The sequence below is a fragment of the Homarus americanus genome, unplaced genomic scaffold, assembly GCF_018991925.1.
Source record: "Homarus americanus isolate GMGI-L3 unplaced genomic scaffold, GMGI_Hamer_2.0 scaffold26019, whole genome shotgun sequence".
NCBI classification, from domain to species: Eukaryota; Metazoa; Arthropoda; class Malacostraca; order Decapoda; family Nephropidae; genus Homarus; species Homarus americanus.
In genome coordinates, this window is record NW_024736369.1 from 124,563 (window position 1) to 144,553 (window position 19,991).

The 19,991-nt window shown below is 45.5% G+C and overlaps 1 protein-coding gene across 1 annotated transcript in view; it reads left to right on the forward strand.

The window, feature by feature from the left end:
- LOC121872159 (rho GTPase-activating protein 32-like) overlaps nucleotides 1-19,991 on the forward strand; it is a gene marked incomplete at its 3' end in the record, with an annotated part of 107,721 nt that overhangs the window by 68,771 nt on the left and 18,959 nt on the right. Inside the window, 1 exon segment of the mRNA XM_042374837.1 lies at nucleotides 10,390-10,551. Coding sequence (XP_042230771.1) covers nucleotides 10,390-10,551 — 162 coding nt within the window.

The following is a 19,991-nucleotide window of genomic DNA, read 5'->3' on the forward strand; positions in this document are numbered from 1 at the left end:
TCTCTCTCTCTGTTTTAACCCCTGGAGTACGATTCCAAAGCCTTCTACGCGGCGTCTTAACTCCTTGGTTAGTATAGCTTAACCCAATGAGTACAATTCCATCGTACTCGTGTTATTCAAAGGAGTAAGACGTACTCAAGGAGTTAAATATCCGTCCTCACAGGGTTAAATCACCGTACTCACAGGGTTAAATCACCGTACTCACAGGGTTAAATCACCGTACTCCGAGGTTAAATTACCGTACTCCGAGGTTAAATTACCGTACTCCGAGGTTAAATTACCGTACTCCGAGGTTAAATTACCGTACTCCGAGGTTAAATTACCGTACTCCGAGGTTAAATCACCGTACTCACAGGGTTAAATCACCGTACTCCGAGGTTAAATTACCGTACTCCGAGGTTAAATTACCGTACTCCGAGGTTAAATTACCGTACTCCGAGGTTAAATCACCGTACTCACAGGGTTAAATCACCGTACTCCGAGGTTAAATCACCGTACTCCGAGGTTAAATCACCGTACTCCGAGGTTAAATCACCGTACTCCGAGGTTAAATCACCGTACTCTACTCCGAGGTTAAATTACCGTACTCGAGGTTAAATTACCGGACTCGAGTTAAAATATAGGAGTTAAGTGCAATACTCCGAGGTTAAATCACCCTACTCCGAGGTTAAATCACCGTACTCCGAGGTTAAATCACCGTACTCCGAGGTTAAATCACCGTACTCACACAGTTAAATACACCCATTAACAATCCCGGTAATACAACCTTACCTCCTCATTTAATCCATTCGGAATTAACTTTATGCAAATGGAATAATTACATACATACATACATACATACATACATACATACATACATACATACATACAATCATACATCCATACATACTCATTGATCACCTGAAGATTAACCTCCCTTCTCCTGCTTATTTTATCTTATGATTAAATACCTTTCATCACTTTGGGGGGTTAGGTTAGGTTAGGTTAGGTTAGATTTGGTTAGGTTAGGTTTGGTTAGGTTAGGTTTGGTTTGGTTTGGTTAGATTTGGTTAGGTTTGGTTAGATTTGGTTAGGTTTGGTTAGGTTAGGTTTGGTTAGATTAGGTTTGGTTATATGTTTGGTTAGGTTAGACGAGCATTAGGTTAGTTTAGGTGCGCATTAAGTTACGCTAGGTTAGTTTAAGGTTGGGCTAGCTTTAGATTAGGTTAAATTAGGTTAGTGTTAGGTTCAGTTAGGTTAGGTTAAGGTTAATCTGGGGGTGATAATCTTCACGTGATCCTTACATTATAAATTCTCACTCCTTATGTCAACTCATTAACAACATCAATGATATGTTGGTAGTATGTAGAGTATGTATGTATATTTATGTATATATATGTGTACCGTATGTGTATATGTATACCGATGTGTATATATGTACCGATGTGTATATTTGCACCGTATATATGTGTGTGTGTGTACCATATATGTCTATGTGTACCGTATATGTGTGTACCGTATGTGTGTGTATCATATGTATGTAACTTATGTGTTCCCCTATGTGTATATACCACCACCAACACATGTTTGTTTGGAATATGTGTTGGTGTGTAAATATAGTGTGAGGCTTTGGCTGCTATTGAGGACCTCCGCTCTCAGATGTAATGTGATGCTGAGAGAGAGAGAGCTGATTGAGACAGACAGACAGACAGACAGACAGAAATCACACAATATCCGAAAGGTACAAGTTTTACGAGTCGACCACAACAAGAAGGGGTCACAGTCCTCTAGCCCCCCCCCCCCGTTACCTGCACCATGTCACCCACCTCACACAAATTAATAACACAGTCCCTACCTTGATAGATTGTGGCACAGGTATTATTGGTGTTTTTTTTTATGGCGTTTTGTGTTATTGGCGCTGCCCAGATGATGTATTTAGTTGTTTGTTTTTTGTTTATTATGGTCATGTATAGTGGTGTGTTTTGATTGTGGTGGTGTTAATGGCGTCCCTTGTTTGGCTTGGGTTTTGACGTTAATTGTGTTGTTATTGGTGTGTTTTTTTTTTGTAGTTTGTGGTGATTGTTGTGTATGTGTGTGTGGTTTTCTGTTTTTATTATTATTTATTATTTTTATTATTTTGGATTTCACCTTCAACTTTAAAAAAAATGTTTGTTTTTGTATGTGTATGTATGTATCTTATGTATGTATGTATGTATGTGTAGCCTGTGTATAGAGAGATATATTTGACTAAACTTTCCCTCACCCACCTTGCCTCAATTTCCTCCCTCCCCCAGTGGTCGGGTCAAGATAGCTGACCTCACTAAAACCCACATTTCGTAAACCTTTTAAAAAATAAATAACTTGGGGTCGGGGTTTTTAAAGGTCTCTGGACAGTGGGTAACCCGTGTTAGTGGTGGACATTTAAGAGCCATTATTTTATATAAACGTGTGTGTGGCCAGTGTTTGCTCATGTGGCCATTTTAGGTGTTTGTTTAGTGGCCATTATGTCCATTTTGGTGGCCATTTTACCTTTCCACTTAGTGGCCCTTTTATTCTTTTTAGTGGCCATGTACTCAACAGGTGTGGCCATTTATAGATTTGAGGTGAAGAGCTTAACAGTCAGGGTTACTCACGAGACAGTCAGGGTTACTCACGAGACAGTCAGGGTTACTCACGAGACAGTCAGGGTTACTCACGAGACAGTCAGGGTTACTCACGAGACAGTCAGGGTTACTCACGAGACAGTCAGGGTTACTTACTCACAGAGACAGCAGTCAGGGGTTACTCACCGAGACAGTCAGGGTTGCTCACGAGACAGTGTCAGGGTTACTCACGAGACAGTCAGGGTTACTCACGAGACAGTCAGGGTTACTCACGAGACAGACAGGTTTTGCCACGAGACAGTCAGGTTTACTCACACGAGACAGTCAGGGTTACTCACGAGACAGTCAGGGTTACTCACGAGACAGTCAGGGTTACTCACGAGACAGTCAGGGTTACTCACGAGACAGTCAGGGTTACTCACGAGACAGTCAGGGTTGCTCACGAGACAGTCAGGGTTGCTCACGAGACAGTCAGGGTTACTCACGAGACAGTCAGGGTTACTCACGAGACAGTCAGGGTTACTCACGAGACAGTCAGGGTTTCTCACGAGACAGTCAGGGTTTCTCACGAGACAGTCATGGTTACTCACGAGACTCTCAGGGCAGAACAATGACTGTGTGTAGGTTAAGTTAGGTTAAGTAAGGTCGTTAATGTCCCTATATCGTAACGTTATCCTCTGAAAGGGGTTAACGATATTGTTACATTATCGTCTACGTTATGAATGGCTTAACGTACGATATCGTTACGTTATCCGCTACGAGTTAATGTTACGATATTGATGTATTTTCCTGAATTTTATGAAACCTGTTATTGTTACGATATCCTTTACCATATGAAGGGGCTTACATTACATTACATTACATTATATTACATTACATTAACCCGCTGTACTAACTTATAGAGTTACCAGATTAGATTTTCCTATATAATTACTAGGACAATCTACGACCGGTTTCATCAGTTAGTACCTAGGTGTTACTTAAGTACACTCGTCCAATCAGCGGTGTTGTTACATACGCGGTAGACTGTAGTAATGTAGACACGACCAATCAGCAGTGTTGTTACATACCCATTAGGCTACAGCATTTTAGTCTTGCCCAATCAGCAGTGTTGTTAGATATTCATTAGGCTGCAGCATTTAAACCTTGCCCAATCAGCAGTGTTGTTACATAGGCATTGGGCTACAGCATTTTAGTCTTGCCCAATCAGCAGTGTTGTTACATACGCATTGGGCTACAGCATTCTAAAATCAACTAATCAACATTACCGTAACACGAGATTCCCTAAATCAGTTCCCGCTCTAGACAACAACATAAAATAGGTTGTATTAGACTTCCTTACATCACTACACCTCAATACATATATATATATATATATATATGATGGCGTCTATTCACATTTTTAGTGGCGCACAAAATCTCCGACAAGGTCCGCCATTATGGGAGTTACATTTGGACATTTGGTCGATTGTGACTCCTCCTCCTAGCTGCTGGTGACTGATGGAGGCGGGGGGCGGGGGGTCTTTGGTGAGAACATGGAAAACAGCGTAGGTAGTTATAGTAAATTGGGTTTCTAAAGAGTGACTTGACTGGGTTCTCCTTGACGTGGTATGGTTCTCTAGTGGTGAAACCTGGTGAGAACTGTGAGGGTCTTTGTTTTCTTTGTCTGTCTGTCTGTCTGTCCGTGTAAGTCTCACTGGATTACATACTGGATACATTTAATACATAATAGTAAGTGTTGAGTATCAAAGTTATTATTTAAGTGTCGGGAAGATTAATTTATACGTGGCTAAATGTGAAGTATTAATAGTACCGTCACGTACCATCATGTACCGTCACGTACCATTATGTACCGTCACGTACCATCATGTACCGTCACGTACCATCATGTACCGTCACGTACCATCATGTACCGTCACGTACCGTCATGTACCGTCTTCTATAGTTTGCTACCGTTCGCACCTGCACCACCGTCGACCTTCGCTCAGCGGTATCTTGTACCTCGCTGCTGTGTCTTGGTTCCCCATTACCGTGGAATAGGGAGCCTGATGGGCGGCAGCAAGTCTCGAGTGGGCGGCTGGTGGTCGGCAGCAGCTGCACTACGTCTCAAGTGGGTGGCTGTTGGGCGGCAGCAAGTCTCAAGTGGGTGGCTGTTGGGCGGCAGCAAGTCTCAAGTGGGTGGCTGTTGGGCGGCAGCAATAAGTCTCAAGTGGGTGGCAGCAGCAGCAATAAGTCTCAAGTGGGCGGCAATACTAGTAGTAAGTCTTAAATGGATAGCTGAAGGGCGGCCTCAAATCCCAAGTGTGTGTGGGCGGCGGGTGGCAGCAACAGCAAGTCTCGGGTGGGTGGCTGCATAAACGTGTTTGATGATCCGTACACTTTGCCCCCCTCCCCTCTCCCCTCGCTGCCTTTACCTGTGTGGGGGGAGGAATGACACACTCTCTCTCTCTCTCTCTCTCTCTCTTTCTCTTTTGCGCGCCTCATCACCATACTTTACCTGTTCCCTGTCCCATAATTTTCCTGCCTCGCTGAAGTCAAGCCATCGGCGTCACACCTGCCCTGTCGAGTACCTCCATACCTGTCCAGTATCTAAAGTAATCTCCACACTTGCCTTGTACCTCCACACTTACCTTGTACCTCCACACCTGCCTGCCCTGTACCTCCACACCTACCCTATACTTCCACACCTATCCAGCACCCCCCACACCTGTCCTTTAGTGATATCAGATGAACTAGTGATGTAACTAACGTCAGCCTAGGTAATAATGTCAGCACAATGTCAGCCTCGTGGGGGTCTGAACCTATACCATGTACCACAAAGACCGGATATGTCTCCCCCCACCCCCTTTGGTCTACATATTGGTCAGTCGGTCAGTCATTCAGTCAGTCAGTCAGTCAGTTAGGGTTCATATAACAACATAACCATTAGAGATGAAATTTGAGCATTACAAGGCTTAGGAAGTCTAGTACCGTTGAGTGATTGTTTACATACTTGAACTACCAGAATTTGTTATATAATTTTGACTTTTTTTTATAAGAAATTAGTAACATATAGCTTCTGTATATCGTATAAGACTAGGTTAACACTGGCTTCTAATTACCACAGAGTCTCCCTCCCCCTTCCTTAAACCCCCAATTTGGTTCCTATGTTAATGGCGCAAAGGGTTCATTAACGTAGCAACAAGAAGGTAATGGAACAAGGTGTATGTACAACCCCCCTTCAATTAGTCGAACATCCTCTCCCTTCCCCCTTTACCCCCTTCAATGAGTCGAACATCCTCTTCCTTCCCCCTTTACCCCCTTCAATGAGTCGAACATCCTCTCCCTTCCCCCTTTACCCCCTTCAATGAGTCGAACATCCTCTTCCTTCCCCCTTTACCCCCTTCAATGAGTCGAACATCCTCCCCGTCCCCCTTACCCCCTTCAATGAGTCGAACATCCTCCCTTCCCCTTTTACCCTTCAATGAGTCGAACATCCTTCCGTCCCCTTTACCCCCTTCAATGAGTCGAACATCCTTCCTTCCCCTTTACCCCTTCAATGAGTCGAACATCCTCTCCCTTCCCCTTTACCCCTTCAATGAGTCGAACATCCTCTCCCTTCCCCTTTACCCCCTTCAATGAGTCGAACATCCTCTTCCTTCCTCCTTACCCCTTAAATGAGTCGAACATCCTCCCCTGTCCCCCTTAACCCCTTCAATGAGTCGAACATCCTCTCCCTTCCTCCTTAACCCCTTCAATGAGTCGAACATCCTCCGTCCCCCTTAACCCCTTTCAATGAGTCGAACATCCTCTCCTGTCCCCCTAACCCTCTCAATGAGTCGAACATCCTCCTTCCCCTTTAACCCCTCAATGAGTCGAACATCCTCCCCTCCCCCTTAACCTCTTCAATGAGTCGGAACATCCTCCCGTCCCCCTTAACCCCTTTCAATGAGTCGAACATCCCTCCCGTCCCCCTAACCCCCTTCAATGAGTCGAACATCCTCCCCGTCCCCTTTAACCCCTTCAATGAGTCGAACATCCTCCCCTGTCCCCCTTAACCCCTTCAATGAGTCGAACATCCTCCCGTCCCCCTTAACCCCCTTCAATGGTCGAACATCCTCCCCTTCCCCCTTAACCTTCAATGAGTCGAACATCCTCCCCTTCCCCCTTTACCCCTTTCCAATGAGTCGAACATCCCCTTCCCCTTAACCCCCTTCAATGAGTCGAACATCCTCCCCCTTCCTTAACCCCTTCAATGAGTCGAACATCCTCTCCTGTCCCCTAACCCCCTTCAATGGGTCGAACATCCTCCCCTTCCTTAACCCCCCTTCAATGAGTCGAACATCCTCTCTGTCCCCTTAACCCCTTTCAATGAGTCGAACATCCTCCCCCGTCCCCCTTAACCCCTTCAATGAGTCAGACATCCTCCCCCGTCCCCTTAACCCCTTTCAATGGAGTCAGACATCCTCTCCTGTCCCCTAACCCCTTTCAATGAGTCAGACATCCTCCCTTCCCTTAACCCCTTTCAAGAGTCGAACATCCTCTCGTCCCCCCTTAACTCTTCAATGGGTCGAACATCCTCCCCTTCCTTAACCCCTTCAATGAGTCGAGCATCCTCTCCAGTCCCCCTTAACCCTTCAATGAGTCAGAATCCTCCTTCCCCCAACCCTTCAATGGGTCGAACATCCTCTCCGTCCCCTTAACCCTTTCATGAGTCGAACATCCTCCCCGTCCCCTTAACCCCTTTCAATGAGTCGAACATCCTCTCCCTTCCCCTTAACCCCTTCAATGAGTCGAACATCCTCCCTCGTCCCCTTAACCCCTTTCAATGAGTCGAACATCCTCTCCTTCCCCTTAACCCCTTTCAATGAGTCGAACATCCTCTCCTTCCCCTTAACCCTTTTCAATGAGTCAGACATCTCCCCGTCCCCCTTAACCCCCTTCAATGAGTCGAACATCCTCCCCGTCCCCTCTAACCCCTTTCAATGAGTTCAGAACATCCTCCCCCGTCCCCCTTAACCCCCTTTCATGAGTCAGAACATCCTCTCCTGTCCCCCTTAACCCTTCAATGGGTCGAACATCCTCCCCTGTCCCCCTTAACCCCTTTCAATGAGTCGAACATCCTCTCCCCTTCCCCTTTACCCCTTCAATGAGTCGAACATCCTCCCCGTCCCCCTTAACTCTTTCAATGAGTCGAACATCCTTCCCTTCCCCTTTACCCTTCAATGAGTCGAACATCCTCCCCGTCCCCCTTAACCCTTTTCAATGAGTCGAACATCCTCTCCCTTCCCCTTTACCCCTTCAAGGGTCGGACATCCTCCCTGTCCCCCTTAACCCCCTTCAATGAGGTCGAACATCTCTCCCGTCCCCTAACCCTTCAATGAGTCGACATCCTCCCCTTCCCCCTTAACCCCCTTCAATGAGTCAGACATCCTCCCCCGTCCCTCTTAACCCCCTCTTCGAGTCGAACATCCTCTCCCGTCCCCTTAACCCTTTTGCAATGAGTCGAACATCCTCCCTTCCCCTTAACCCCTTCAATGAGTCGAACATCCTCTCCTGTCCCCCTAACCCCTTCAATGAGTCGAACATCCTCCCCTTCCCCTTAACCCCTTCAATGAGTCGAACATCCTCCCCCGTCCCCCTTAACCCCTTTCAATGAGTCGAACATCCTCCCCTTCCGCCCTTAACCCCTTCAATGTCGAACATTCTCCTTAACCCCTTCAATGATCGAACATCCTCCCGTCCCCTTAACCTCAATGAGTCGAACATCTCTCCCTTCCCTTTACCCCTTCAATGAGTCGAACATCCTCTCCTTCCCCCTTTACCCCTTCAATGAGTCGAACATCCTCTCCCTTCCCCCTTTACCCTTCAATGAATCGAACATCCTCCCCTTATCCGGATTCAGTGATGTGGTTGATGTTTAGTAGTGAAGATACAGTATTTTTGTGTTATCCTTTATCCATGGGAGATACGGATAACGAGGTATATTCGGTAAATATGGAGATACGGATAACGAGGTATATTCGGTAACATGGAGATACGGATAACGAGGTATATACAGTGTAACATGGAGATACGGATAACGAGGTATATTCGGTAACATGGGAGATACGGATAACGAGGTATATTCGGTAACATGAGATACGGATAACGAGGTATATACAGTAACATGGGAGATACGGATAACGAGGTATATTCGGTAACATGGGAGATACGGATAACGAGGTATATTCGGTAACATGGGAGATACGGATAACGAGGTATATACAGTAACATGGGAGATACGGATAACGAGGTATATACAGTAACATAGGAGATACGATATACAGCAACACTTGGTGCCTAAGGTGTGCAAGGTGAACTAACCCAACAGCCTCGTTAAGAGTGGCAGGTAATTAACCAACCAGCGGACTGTAATGGCACCCCCACCACCTCTCATTGGTCAGCTGCTGGGTGGGGAGGTGGTTTACATGCACCTGTCTAGATCATGCTAATTGTGTACATGGTGTTTGTTGTAACGACTACGTACAAAAACACACACACATGCATACATACACACACACACATACACACACACACATCCACACACACACACACACACACACACACACACACACATTCACACACATCATAGTTTTAAATATTATCCTTCAAACACTCATTCAGAGGATAGTGAAAGCGCTTTTATTGTTGTCCTGGTGTTGAATCATTGCGTCAGCGTTGAATCATTGCGTCAGTGTTAAATCGTTGCGTCAGCGTTGAATCATTATTAATATTGGTATAGCTTCTGCTTAAAATTTTGAATCGAGTGTCACAGGTCGTTAACACATTTCAGACACACACTATAAACATTACTCTTCAAACACACACTATAAACATTACTCTTCAAACACACACTATAAACATTACTCCTCAAACACACACTATAAACATTACTCCTCACACTATAAACATTACTCTTCAAACACACACTATAAACATTACTCTTCAAACACACACTATAAACATTACTCCTCAAACACACACTATAAACACTACTCCTCAAACACACACTATAAACATTACTCCTCAAACACACACTATAAACATTACTCTTCAAACACACACTATAAACATTACTCTGTTAATATAAACACTAAACCCAACCAGATGTGACAGAAAATTACGCAATGAAAGGAACAAAAAAAAGTGGTAATTGAAAACTCTGTAATATAACTTTTTTTTTTGCCCTTTTGTCCTGGGTAAAAAAGGGGCGGTGGGGGGGGGGGGGTGTTAGGTACTGTAATGGTCCGCCAGCTGAGTGTTATGACTGTGTGTGTGTGTGTTCTGACTGGGTGTATGTGTTGTGACTGTACGTACGTGTGTGTTATGACTGTGTGTGTGTGTGTCATGACTGTATACTCGTGTGTGTCATGATGAGTGTATATATTGTATTACCTGTACTGTATTACATCAGATTTTATTAATGTGAGATACGTTATTACAGAAATTAAGTTTAATTAATTTTATTTGTTTTATTTGGTTTAATTCCCGTGTTTTATGGGGTGTTTTATTTCCTGTTTTAAGTTGTTTTATCGTGTATTTGCTCGGTTTATATGTTTTAGTAATGTGTTTGTGTATGTTTATAAATATTCTTAAGGTCATGTCGGTATATTTTGCTAATTAACTCAGGTAAGTATATTTTCCTAATTAGTTGACAACAGGTATTACTCATTAATTGCCTCAGGTGGGTATATTTTCCTCATTAACTAAGGTACTCCTGTTATACCTTCCAAATACCTTCATATGAGCGTAAAAAAAATAAAATGTTTTTCTTTTTTCCTTTCAGAGTGGTCTGTGTGTGTCGGGGGACGTTGGAGAGGGGCGTGGTGGCCCTCGAATTACTCACCTCACTGGCTCCGTGGGCGTGGTCGATGATGAGCCACGGTTCCCACGCCTCGACCAGTGCGCCCACTTTCACTACGAGTATGTGGAGCTCCCGCCCCTACAGGTGAGCACGTGGCAACTCTGTCATTGTTGATGTTTGGGTATGTGGCAACACTGTAATTGTTTACGTCTTATGTGTTGGGTTTCTGTACGGGTGAATATGCGTGTACGGGCTTGTTTATTTACGTATAGTCAGTTAGTCAGTCACTCACTCACTCACTTACAAACTCACAAACTCACTCACTCGCTAGCTTACAAACTTACTCACTCATTCACTTTCACTCACCCACAAACATACTCACTCACACACACACACACACACACACACACACACACACACACACTCACTCACTCACTCACTCACTCACTGGTTCCTACTACCACCAGAAATCCCTCGTCCGCGACACCACAACCGCATCCAGCCCATACGAGCACGAACTAATCGCTATAAGAACAACCCAGTCCCAACCATTGTAAAAAAATATCAACAACTTGTAATCAACCAGTGTATTCACTCCCAGCCAATCTTACCTTTTTGCACTGTCACTATGTTGAAATGCCCTGTAGTATGACCTTCTCCCCACCTAGTTATTTTATATCATTATTTGTATCACTTATGTTACTTGTATATTATTTGTCAATCAAGAAACCCATTCCCCAATTATGTAACTGCATATTTTCAGCCTTCTGTCTGCCATGCTCTTTCAATAATCCGTTAATTATTATTATTATTATTATTATTAATCACACACCTCTTCCATGTTACCCCCTTGGTATAATTCTTTACATTTTATTATATTTAGAACTTTACAAGAGGGAAATATAACATTGCCTCCTATATTGAAACGTATAACTTTCATATAAATATAATATACCTCGCCGCCCGAGAACTCACACGTTTCTGGGAAAAAAAACTTCATATTTAATATTTCTCAACAGTAACGCTACACTGAGTTAAAATTTTGACTCTTACGATCCGAGTTGTTTAAAGTTTAATATATTTTTTGTGCCCCGCCTCATATGTGGGAGAAGGATATAGCATTATCTTTGTCTGTTTAGCAGGTTTACCTGAATATTACCCCCCCTCCCTCCCCTTCCCTCAATTTATCTCACTTTAAGATTAACTATGCTAACTTAACCTAACTTAATCTAACCTAACTTCCCCTAATGCTAACATAACCTAACCAAACGCTGAACTAACCTAACTTAACCTAACCCCCTCAGGTAACATTAGGGTGTTTTAATCTTACAGTAAGTTAAGCTCCGGGAGAGGTGCTAATCTTCAGGTGATCCATACGACACATCTGTACACTTACTGTCAAAACTCTCTGGACACTTTGGGCATTATTTGACACCATCTATTTCAGGGTCTTGTAGTTTTGACTTATTATTATTATTATTATTATTATTATTATTATTATTATTATAAGAATTTTTACTTTCCTATGTTTTGCTTTTTTTCTGAAGTAATTAATAATGAAAAATAGCTCTGGAGGTTTATAAGGAAGCGTCTGTTTTCTGTTGTGATGACGCCTATCCGTTTTCTGTTGGTGGACGCTGTAAACGACTCACTGGATACAAGAGATGAGGGAGAGATTGTGAGAGAAGAGATTGAGGGGAGAGAGACGAGGAAGAATGTATTACGAAAATAAAATGTAAACAGAGAGAGATGTTGAGAGGAGATAGTAAGGGTGGGAAAAGAATGTGGAAAGGAATACAAGCGAGAAATTGAGAGACAGAGAAAGATAGAGAGAGAAGGGTAGAGAGAGAGAGAGAGAGAAGGGGGTGGTGGGTAGGTAACGTGGTACCCCCTTATCCCCTCTCTACTACTCCCCCCCCCCCCTGCCCTTGCCAGATAAACTTCTCACTGGTCGATACCTGGCCAATCACCTGAGTTCCTCCCTCACCTCCCTTCAACCCTACCTTTTTCTACACACACACACACTCTCTCTCTCTCCCTCTCCCACTCTCCCTCTCTCCCTTTCTCCCTTCACCCCTCCTCCACCCCCCTCCCTCCTCACCACCCCCTCCTCCCCCTCGTGTACCCTGAGGTAGGTGGTGCTTCCCTCCCTTATACCCCCTGATCCAGGTAATCAGGGGGGGGTGAGGGGAGGAGAGCCTCATAAATTGCCTCTCATATATCATCGCTACTGAGATGTATACAAGCTGGACTCTCACTCCCCTTCTCTCCCTCCTCTTTTCTCTTCCTTCCTTCCTTCCTTCCTTCCTTCTTACCGCTCTTTTCCTCTGTATTTCTTACTTCTCTTTTCCCCACCTCCTTCATTTTTCCCCTTACTTGTGCCAGACTTGTGGAAACAGGCAAATGTAGTACCCATATTCAAAAAGGGAGACAGAGCATCAGCGTCAAATTACCGGCCGATCAGTTTGACGTCAGTAGTGGGGAAATTTCTTGAATCAATTATAGCAGATAGCATCCGATCGCATCTAGAGAAAAGCAAATTAATCTACGATTCTCAACATGGGTTTACGAAGGGAAAATCTTGTCTAACAAATCTGTTGACGTTTTTTAGGAAAGTCTTCGAGGTAGTAGATAATGACGAAAATTACGATGTTATTTACATAGACTTTAGCAAAGCATTTGACTGAGTACCGCATCAGAGGCTTCTGAGAAAAATTAAGGCTCATGGTATCGAGGGGAAAGTTTTAAATTGGATAAAATCATGGCTCACCGATAGAACGCAGAGGGTCAGCGTAGATGGTGTTAAATCTGAGTGGGGCCGTGTAACCAGTGGGGTTCCCCAGGGGTCAGTCCTAGGCCCACTCTTGTTCATAATCTACATAAACGATCTAGATACTGGGATCAGCAGTGACATAAGCAAGTTTGTGGATGACACCAAAATAGGGCGGCAGATTAATTCAGGGCAGGATGCAAATGCATTACAGGAGGATCTAAATAAACTGCAGGGGTGGTCTGAAAAATGGCAAATGAAATTCAACACCAGCAAGTGCAGCGTACTTAATATTGGAAGAACATATACTGTCAATGTATACAGCCTTAACAACATCAACCTAGAGAAGTAGACTTGTGAAAGAGACCTAGGGGTACTTGTAAGCCCGGACCTACGGCCTAGAAAACAGTGCGTTAATGTTCGAAATAAGTAAGGCAAACAGAGTATTGGTTTTTATATCTAGAAGTGTAAGTAATAAGAGTGCAGAGGTCTTATTGCAACTATATCTTGCGCTAGTCAGGCCGCACCTCGATTATGCGGTTCAGTTCTGGCCCTTATTATAGAATGGATATCAATTCACTAGAGTCGGTGCAGCGAAGAATGACGAAAATGATTCCGGGACTTAGAAACCTTCCATATCAGGATGGTTTAAAGAAACTAAACTTGCATTCCCTAGAAAGACGAAGAGTGCGGGGAGATATGATAGAAGTATTTAGGCAGGTGAAAGGAATTAATAAAGGGGATATAGATAAAGTTCTTATAATATACGAGCAGGATAGGACTCGGAGCAACGGATTTAAGTTGGATAAGTTTAGGTTTAGGAGGGAGATAGGAAGAAACTGGTTCACAAATAGGGTGGTGGACGAGTGGAACAAGCTTAGCAACTTTGTAGTAAGTGCTGGAACGCTGGAAAGTTTCAAAAGGAGGCTAGATAGATTCATGGATGATAGAGAGTGGTTGTAACTCTCGACAGGAGCTGCCATGCACAGGCCAACCGGCTTATTGCAGACTCCTTATGTTATGTTCTCTTCCCTTCCCTACTGTTATTCCCCTTCTGCCTCCCATTCCTCATTCCACCCCTCTTCCCCCCCCCTCCCTCTTCCCCCCCTCCCTCTTCTCCCTCCACCTCATCCCCTCTCCCCCCCTCCCTCCCCCCACCTCATCCCCTCCCCCCCTCATATATGGGTTCATCTCGGGCTTAATGACTGCTAATTACATCTATGGAATCCCTAACTATAGAAGAGAGGAAGAGGAAGAATATGAATAAATAATGAGCAATAGAGAAGATGTAATTAGTATGTGTAATTAACTAAAATTACCCCTTGTCCTTCGAGGTGATTAGATAATTGTTTTTTTTTTTTAGATATTGGTATTAATTTTATTGCTCATTGACGGGAGTAATTAGTGGTATTGGTAATTGGAGCTATTAATTTCGATGATTAGATGGAGTACTTTAACATATATATTAATTTTACTGTTTTAATTAACCGTTGACGAAAATATTTGATTAGGTTTTTTTTATCCACATGAATGAGATTTTGTTTATATAAAGCTAATTAACTGACTCATTGTATTTATTAATGGTTGGAGCTATTTAACGGCCAGGTGAGCAATAAAATAATTGTGTGTGTGTGTGTGTGTGTGTATGCGTGTGTGTGTGTGTCAAGGTAAAGTTTTTAATATAGCTCACTGGTGAACTAACTCTGTGTTTTATTAAATACTGGAAGCTATTAATATACACACGGGTGGGTCACAGGGCCGGCCGCTGAGAAAGGAGTCCTGTAGAGTGTTAGTATCTGTGTACAGTGTTTGTGTACTATACCCTACCCCCCGGCCATGTGTGCATTAGAGCTGGTACACACACACACACACACACACACACACACACACACCTCTGAATCAATTGTTTAATCAGTAATAATTTGTTCTTGCCAAGATTCCCTCTCTTCCTCCCCTCTATCCTCTCCTCTCCTCTCCCTCCTTCCCTTCCCCCTCCGCCTTCTTCCCTCCCCTCCTCCCTCCCCCTCTCCTTCCTCCCTCCCTCCCTCCTTCCCTCCCTCCCCTCCCTTTCCCTCCCTCCCCTCCCCTCCTCTCTCCCCTCCTTCCCTCCCTCCTCCTTCCCTCCCTCCCCTTTCTCTCCTCTCCCTCCCTCTTTCCTCTCCCTCCCCTCTCCCCTCCCCACCCCTCTCCCCCTCCCCACCCCCTCCCCCTCCCCACCCCCTCTCCCCTCCCCACCCCCTCTCCCCTCCCCACCCCCCTCTCTCCCCCACCCCTCTCCCCCCTCCCCACCCCTCCCCTCCCCCTCCCCACCCCTCTCTCCCCCACCCCCCTCCCCCCCTCTCCCTAATGCCAGGATGTAGGTACTATGAATATCTCTCTCTCTCTCTCTCTCTCTCTCTCTCTCTCTCTCTCTTCTCTCTCTGCATGTAGTTTGTCATCTGTTGCTTTAAGTGTAGTAAGGTTGGAGGAGGGGCCCATGAGCTGGAGGAGGAGGGACCATGACGGAGGAGGAGGGATATGATGGGAGGTGGACATAACGGAGGAGGGGCCCTGTTTGGAGGGTCATAATGGAGGGATGGGCCCATGTGGAAGGGGGCTGGCTGGAAGGAAGAGGGGGCCATGACGGAGGAGGGAGGGCCCATGGCTGGAGGGGGGAGGGACATGAGCAGAGGAGGAGGGCATGAGCAGAGGGGGGGAGGGGCCTTGACGGAGGGTGAGGTCATAACAGAGGAAGGGCCATGGCGGAGGGGGGGGGGCTTTGACGGAAAGGAGAGGGGCCATGATGGAGGAGGGAGGGGCCATGACGGAGGAGGGAGGGCCATGACGGAGGGGGGAGGGGCCATGGCGGAGGGTAGTGGCAAGACACAGGGGAGATCTTCATTATCCTGACAGGAATAGATACGTTTAATTTGGTTCAGCTTTTAACACCAGGTGACTCGGTGAAAGCTGACGTGAAAAAGCGCAATCGTATCACATGAAGATTAAAACCCCCAGCTTATTTCACTAAGATTAATCACCCTAACCTAACGCTAACCTAACCTAACCTAACAATACACAACATTTTAACCTTACTTGACATGACCTAACCTAACATTAACTTAATCTACCAAAACAACATTTTAATCCTAACCTGACCTGACATGACCTCACCTAACCTACCAATACATAACATTTTAACCTAACCACCTAACCTTACCTAACGCAGCTTAATCTCTCCAGGTAGCGTTAGGTTGTTTAATCGTCAGGTGAAATAAGCTGGGGTGTCTAATCCTCAGGTGGTCCGCTTATTATGTTATATAAATAGGTGATTTGACCTGATATTGTGGAGTGTTGTGTGTTATTTTGTTGGGTCGGGTCAGGTCAGGTCAGGTCAGGTCAGGACAGGACAGGACATGGGAGGATAGGTTAGGTTAGGTTATGGTGAGGCTAGAGCAGGGAGGGAATAGGGCGTAAGAGATAAATAACGTGAGACAGACAGACAGGCAGGCAGGCAGACAGACAGACAGACAGACAGACAGACAGACAGACAGACAGACAGGCAGACAGACAGACAGACAGACAGACCTAGTGTTCAGTCTTATATCAGTTACTCTTTAAAGTATAATCTTTGTTTTATACCTGACATCTGACCTTTGACCTATAGTACTGAAGGCCACCAAAATATTACCTGACCTGACCTTCAATTATGCAGGTCACTATTTTATTTGACCTGACATTTAGGAATACAGGTCACTTATATTTTTGACCTGACCTTTACAAATGCAGGTCACTATTATATTTGACCTGACATTTAGAAACACAGGTCACTATTTTATTTGACATGACATTTAGAAACACAGGTCACTGTTATATTTTTGACCTGACCTTTAGAAACACAGGTCACTATTATATTTGACCTGACCTTTATAAACACAGGTCACTATTATATTTGACCTGACATTTAGAAACACAGGTAACTATTAAATTTGACCTGACCTTTGACCTGTTTTAATGGGGTCAACCAAAATTATTTACCTATACCCTATATATTGGCTCAATGGTTACTGGTGTCAGGTTAGTCTCTCGCAACTCTGGAAAGAAAGTACGGAAGAAAGTTTGGAGGAGAAAAAAAAAGTTGATGAAAATTAAAAAAAGTTTCGAAAGTAAGAGGAAAGTGTGGTGATGACGGGTGTAGGGTGTCAGGTGTGTGTAGGGTGTCAGGTGTGTAGGGTGTCAGATGTGTGTGTGTGTGTGTGTGTCTTGTTTGCTGCCTTCATGACATAGTAGTTTGTGTGTGCTATGAGGTTAGGTTAGGTTAGGTTAGGTTTGGTTTGGTTGGTGTTGGGTTAGGTTAGGTTGGTGTTGGGTTCGGCTACATTTCGTTATGTTATGTTAGGTTATTTTAATAAGTTTAGGTCAAGTTAGGTTAGATTAAGTTAATTTGGGTTTCGTTAAGTAATGTATGGTTAAATTAGATTAGGTTAGGTTAGGTTTAAGCTTATTATTATTTTCATATCTCTAGTTCCGTGTATTAGGAAACAAAATGGGTAGGTTTGAGGAAGGCGTGGCACCGATGGTAATGACCTAAGAGGCGTGGCACCGACGGGTAATGACGTAAGAGGCGTGGCACCGACGGGTAATGACGTAAGAGGCGTGGCACCGACGGGTAATGACGTAAGAGGCGTGGCACCGATGGGTAATGACCTAAGAGGCGTGGCACTGATGGGTAATGACGTAAGAGGCGTGGCACCGACGGGTAATGACCGTAGAGGCGTGGCACCGATGGGTAATGACCTAAAGGCGTGGCACCGACGGATAATGACGTAAGAGGCGTGGCACCGATGGGTAATGACCAAGAGGCGTGGCACCGACGGATAATGACGTAAGAGGCGTGGCACCGACGGGTAATGACCTAAAAGGCACCGACGGATAATGACGTAAGAGGCGGCACCGATGGGTAATGACCAAGAGGCGTGGCACCGACGGATAATGACGTAAGAGGCGTGGCACCGACGGGTAATGACGTAAGAGGCATGGCACGGGTAATGACCTAAGAGGCTTGGCACCGATGGGTAATGACCTAAGAGGCGTGGCACCGATGGGTAATGACCTAAGAGGCGTGGCACCGACGGGTAAGACCTAAGAGGCGTGGCACCGGTGGGTAATGACCTAAGAGGCGTGGCACCGACGGTAATGACCTAAGAGGCGTGGCACCGGTGGGTAATGACCTAAGAGGCGTGGCACCGACGGGTAATGACCTAGGTGGCACCGTGGGTAATGACCTAGAGGCGTGGCACCGGTGGGTAATGACCTAAGAGTCGTGGCACCGATGGGTAATGACGTAAGAGGCGTGGCACCGACGGGTAATGACGTAAGAGGCGTGGCACCGACGGTAATGACCTAAGAGGCGTGGCACCGATGGGTAAGACCTAAGAGGCGGGCGGCACCGACGGGTAATGACGTAAGAGGCGTGGCATCGACGGGTAATGACATAAGAGGCGTGGCACCGACGGGTAATGACATAAGAGGCGTGGCACCGACGGGTAATGACCTAAGAGGCATGGCACCTACGGTAAGACCTAAGAGGCGTGGCACCGACGGGTAAGACGAAGAGGCATGGCACCGACGGGTAAGACGTAAGAGGCGTGGCACCGACGGGTAATGACGTAAGAGGCATGGTACCGACGGGTAAGACATAAGAGGCGTGGCACCGACGGGTAAGACCTAAGAGGTGGCACCTACGGGTAATGACCTAAGAGGCGTGGCACCGACGGGTAAGACGTAGGAGGCGTGGCACCGACGGGTAATGACGTAAGAGGCGTGGCACCGACGGGTAATGACCTGAGGCGTGGCATCGACGGGTAATGACGTAGAGGCGGGCATCGATGGGTAATGACGTAGGCAGAGGGGCGTGGCATCGACGGGTAATGACGTAGAGGCGTGGCATCGACGGTAATGACGTAGAGGCGTGGCACCGACGGGTAATGACCTGGGGCGTGGGAGGGGTGGCACGGGGTATGACGTAGAGGCGTGGCACCGACGGTATGACCTGGGGCTGGCACCGACGGGTAATGACGTAGAGGCGTGGCACCGGGTTATGACGTGGGGCGTGGCACCGACGGGTAATGACGTGAGGCGTGGCACGATGGGTAATGACTGGGGGTGGAGATGGGTGTGCGTGGGCGTGGCACCGACGGGTAGAGTAGAGGCGTGGCACTGACCCGGGGTTGAAGCGTCAACCCCAGATATAGTGGACGCCGCGACCAGAGACAAGATAATCTTTTATAGTGTGTGTGTGTGTGTGTGTGGAAAAAGAAGATGGAGAGGTGGAGAGAGGGCAGTGACGAGGTTGGGGGATTTTGGGGAAGGAAGAGAATGAAGAGGTGAGAGAGAGAGAAGAGAAGAAGGATTAGGGAGGAACAGGAGAAAAACTGGGAGATAATGGAGGGTGGGAGAAAGGGAGGGATGATAGGAAAGGGAGGGGTGGGTTAGATGGGAGAGAGAAAGAGATTCTAAATTAAGAAAAAAAATTAAAAGTGAAAAATATTTAGATATGACTTTTAAAGGGAAGCAATTTTAGGGTAAAGGACCTAAAGAGAAGAAATTTTAAGATGTTTTAAGATGAAATTGTAAGAATATTGTCTTTAAATTAAGGTGAAGAATAAGGAAGAAAAAAAAAATTGACTTTAAAAGGTGAAGAAAAGACGTGGAAGAATATGTGGGTTTTCTTCTCTATTTTTTTTTTTAGGGTTTGTTGTCAATACTCGTGAGAGGCTGTCCTGCTCCGAGTGGCCATTGTAAGGCTCAAGGGAGAGAGAGGAAATGGACCTGTCTA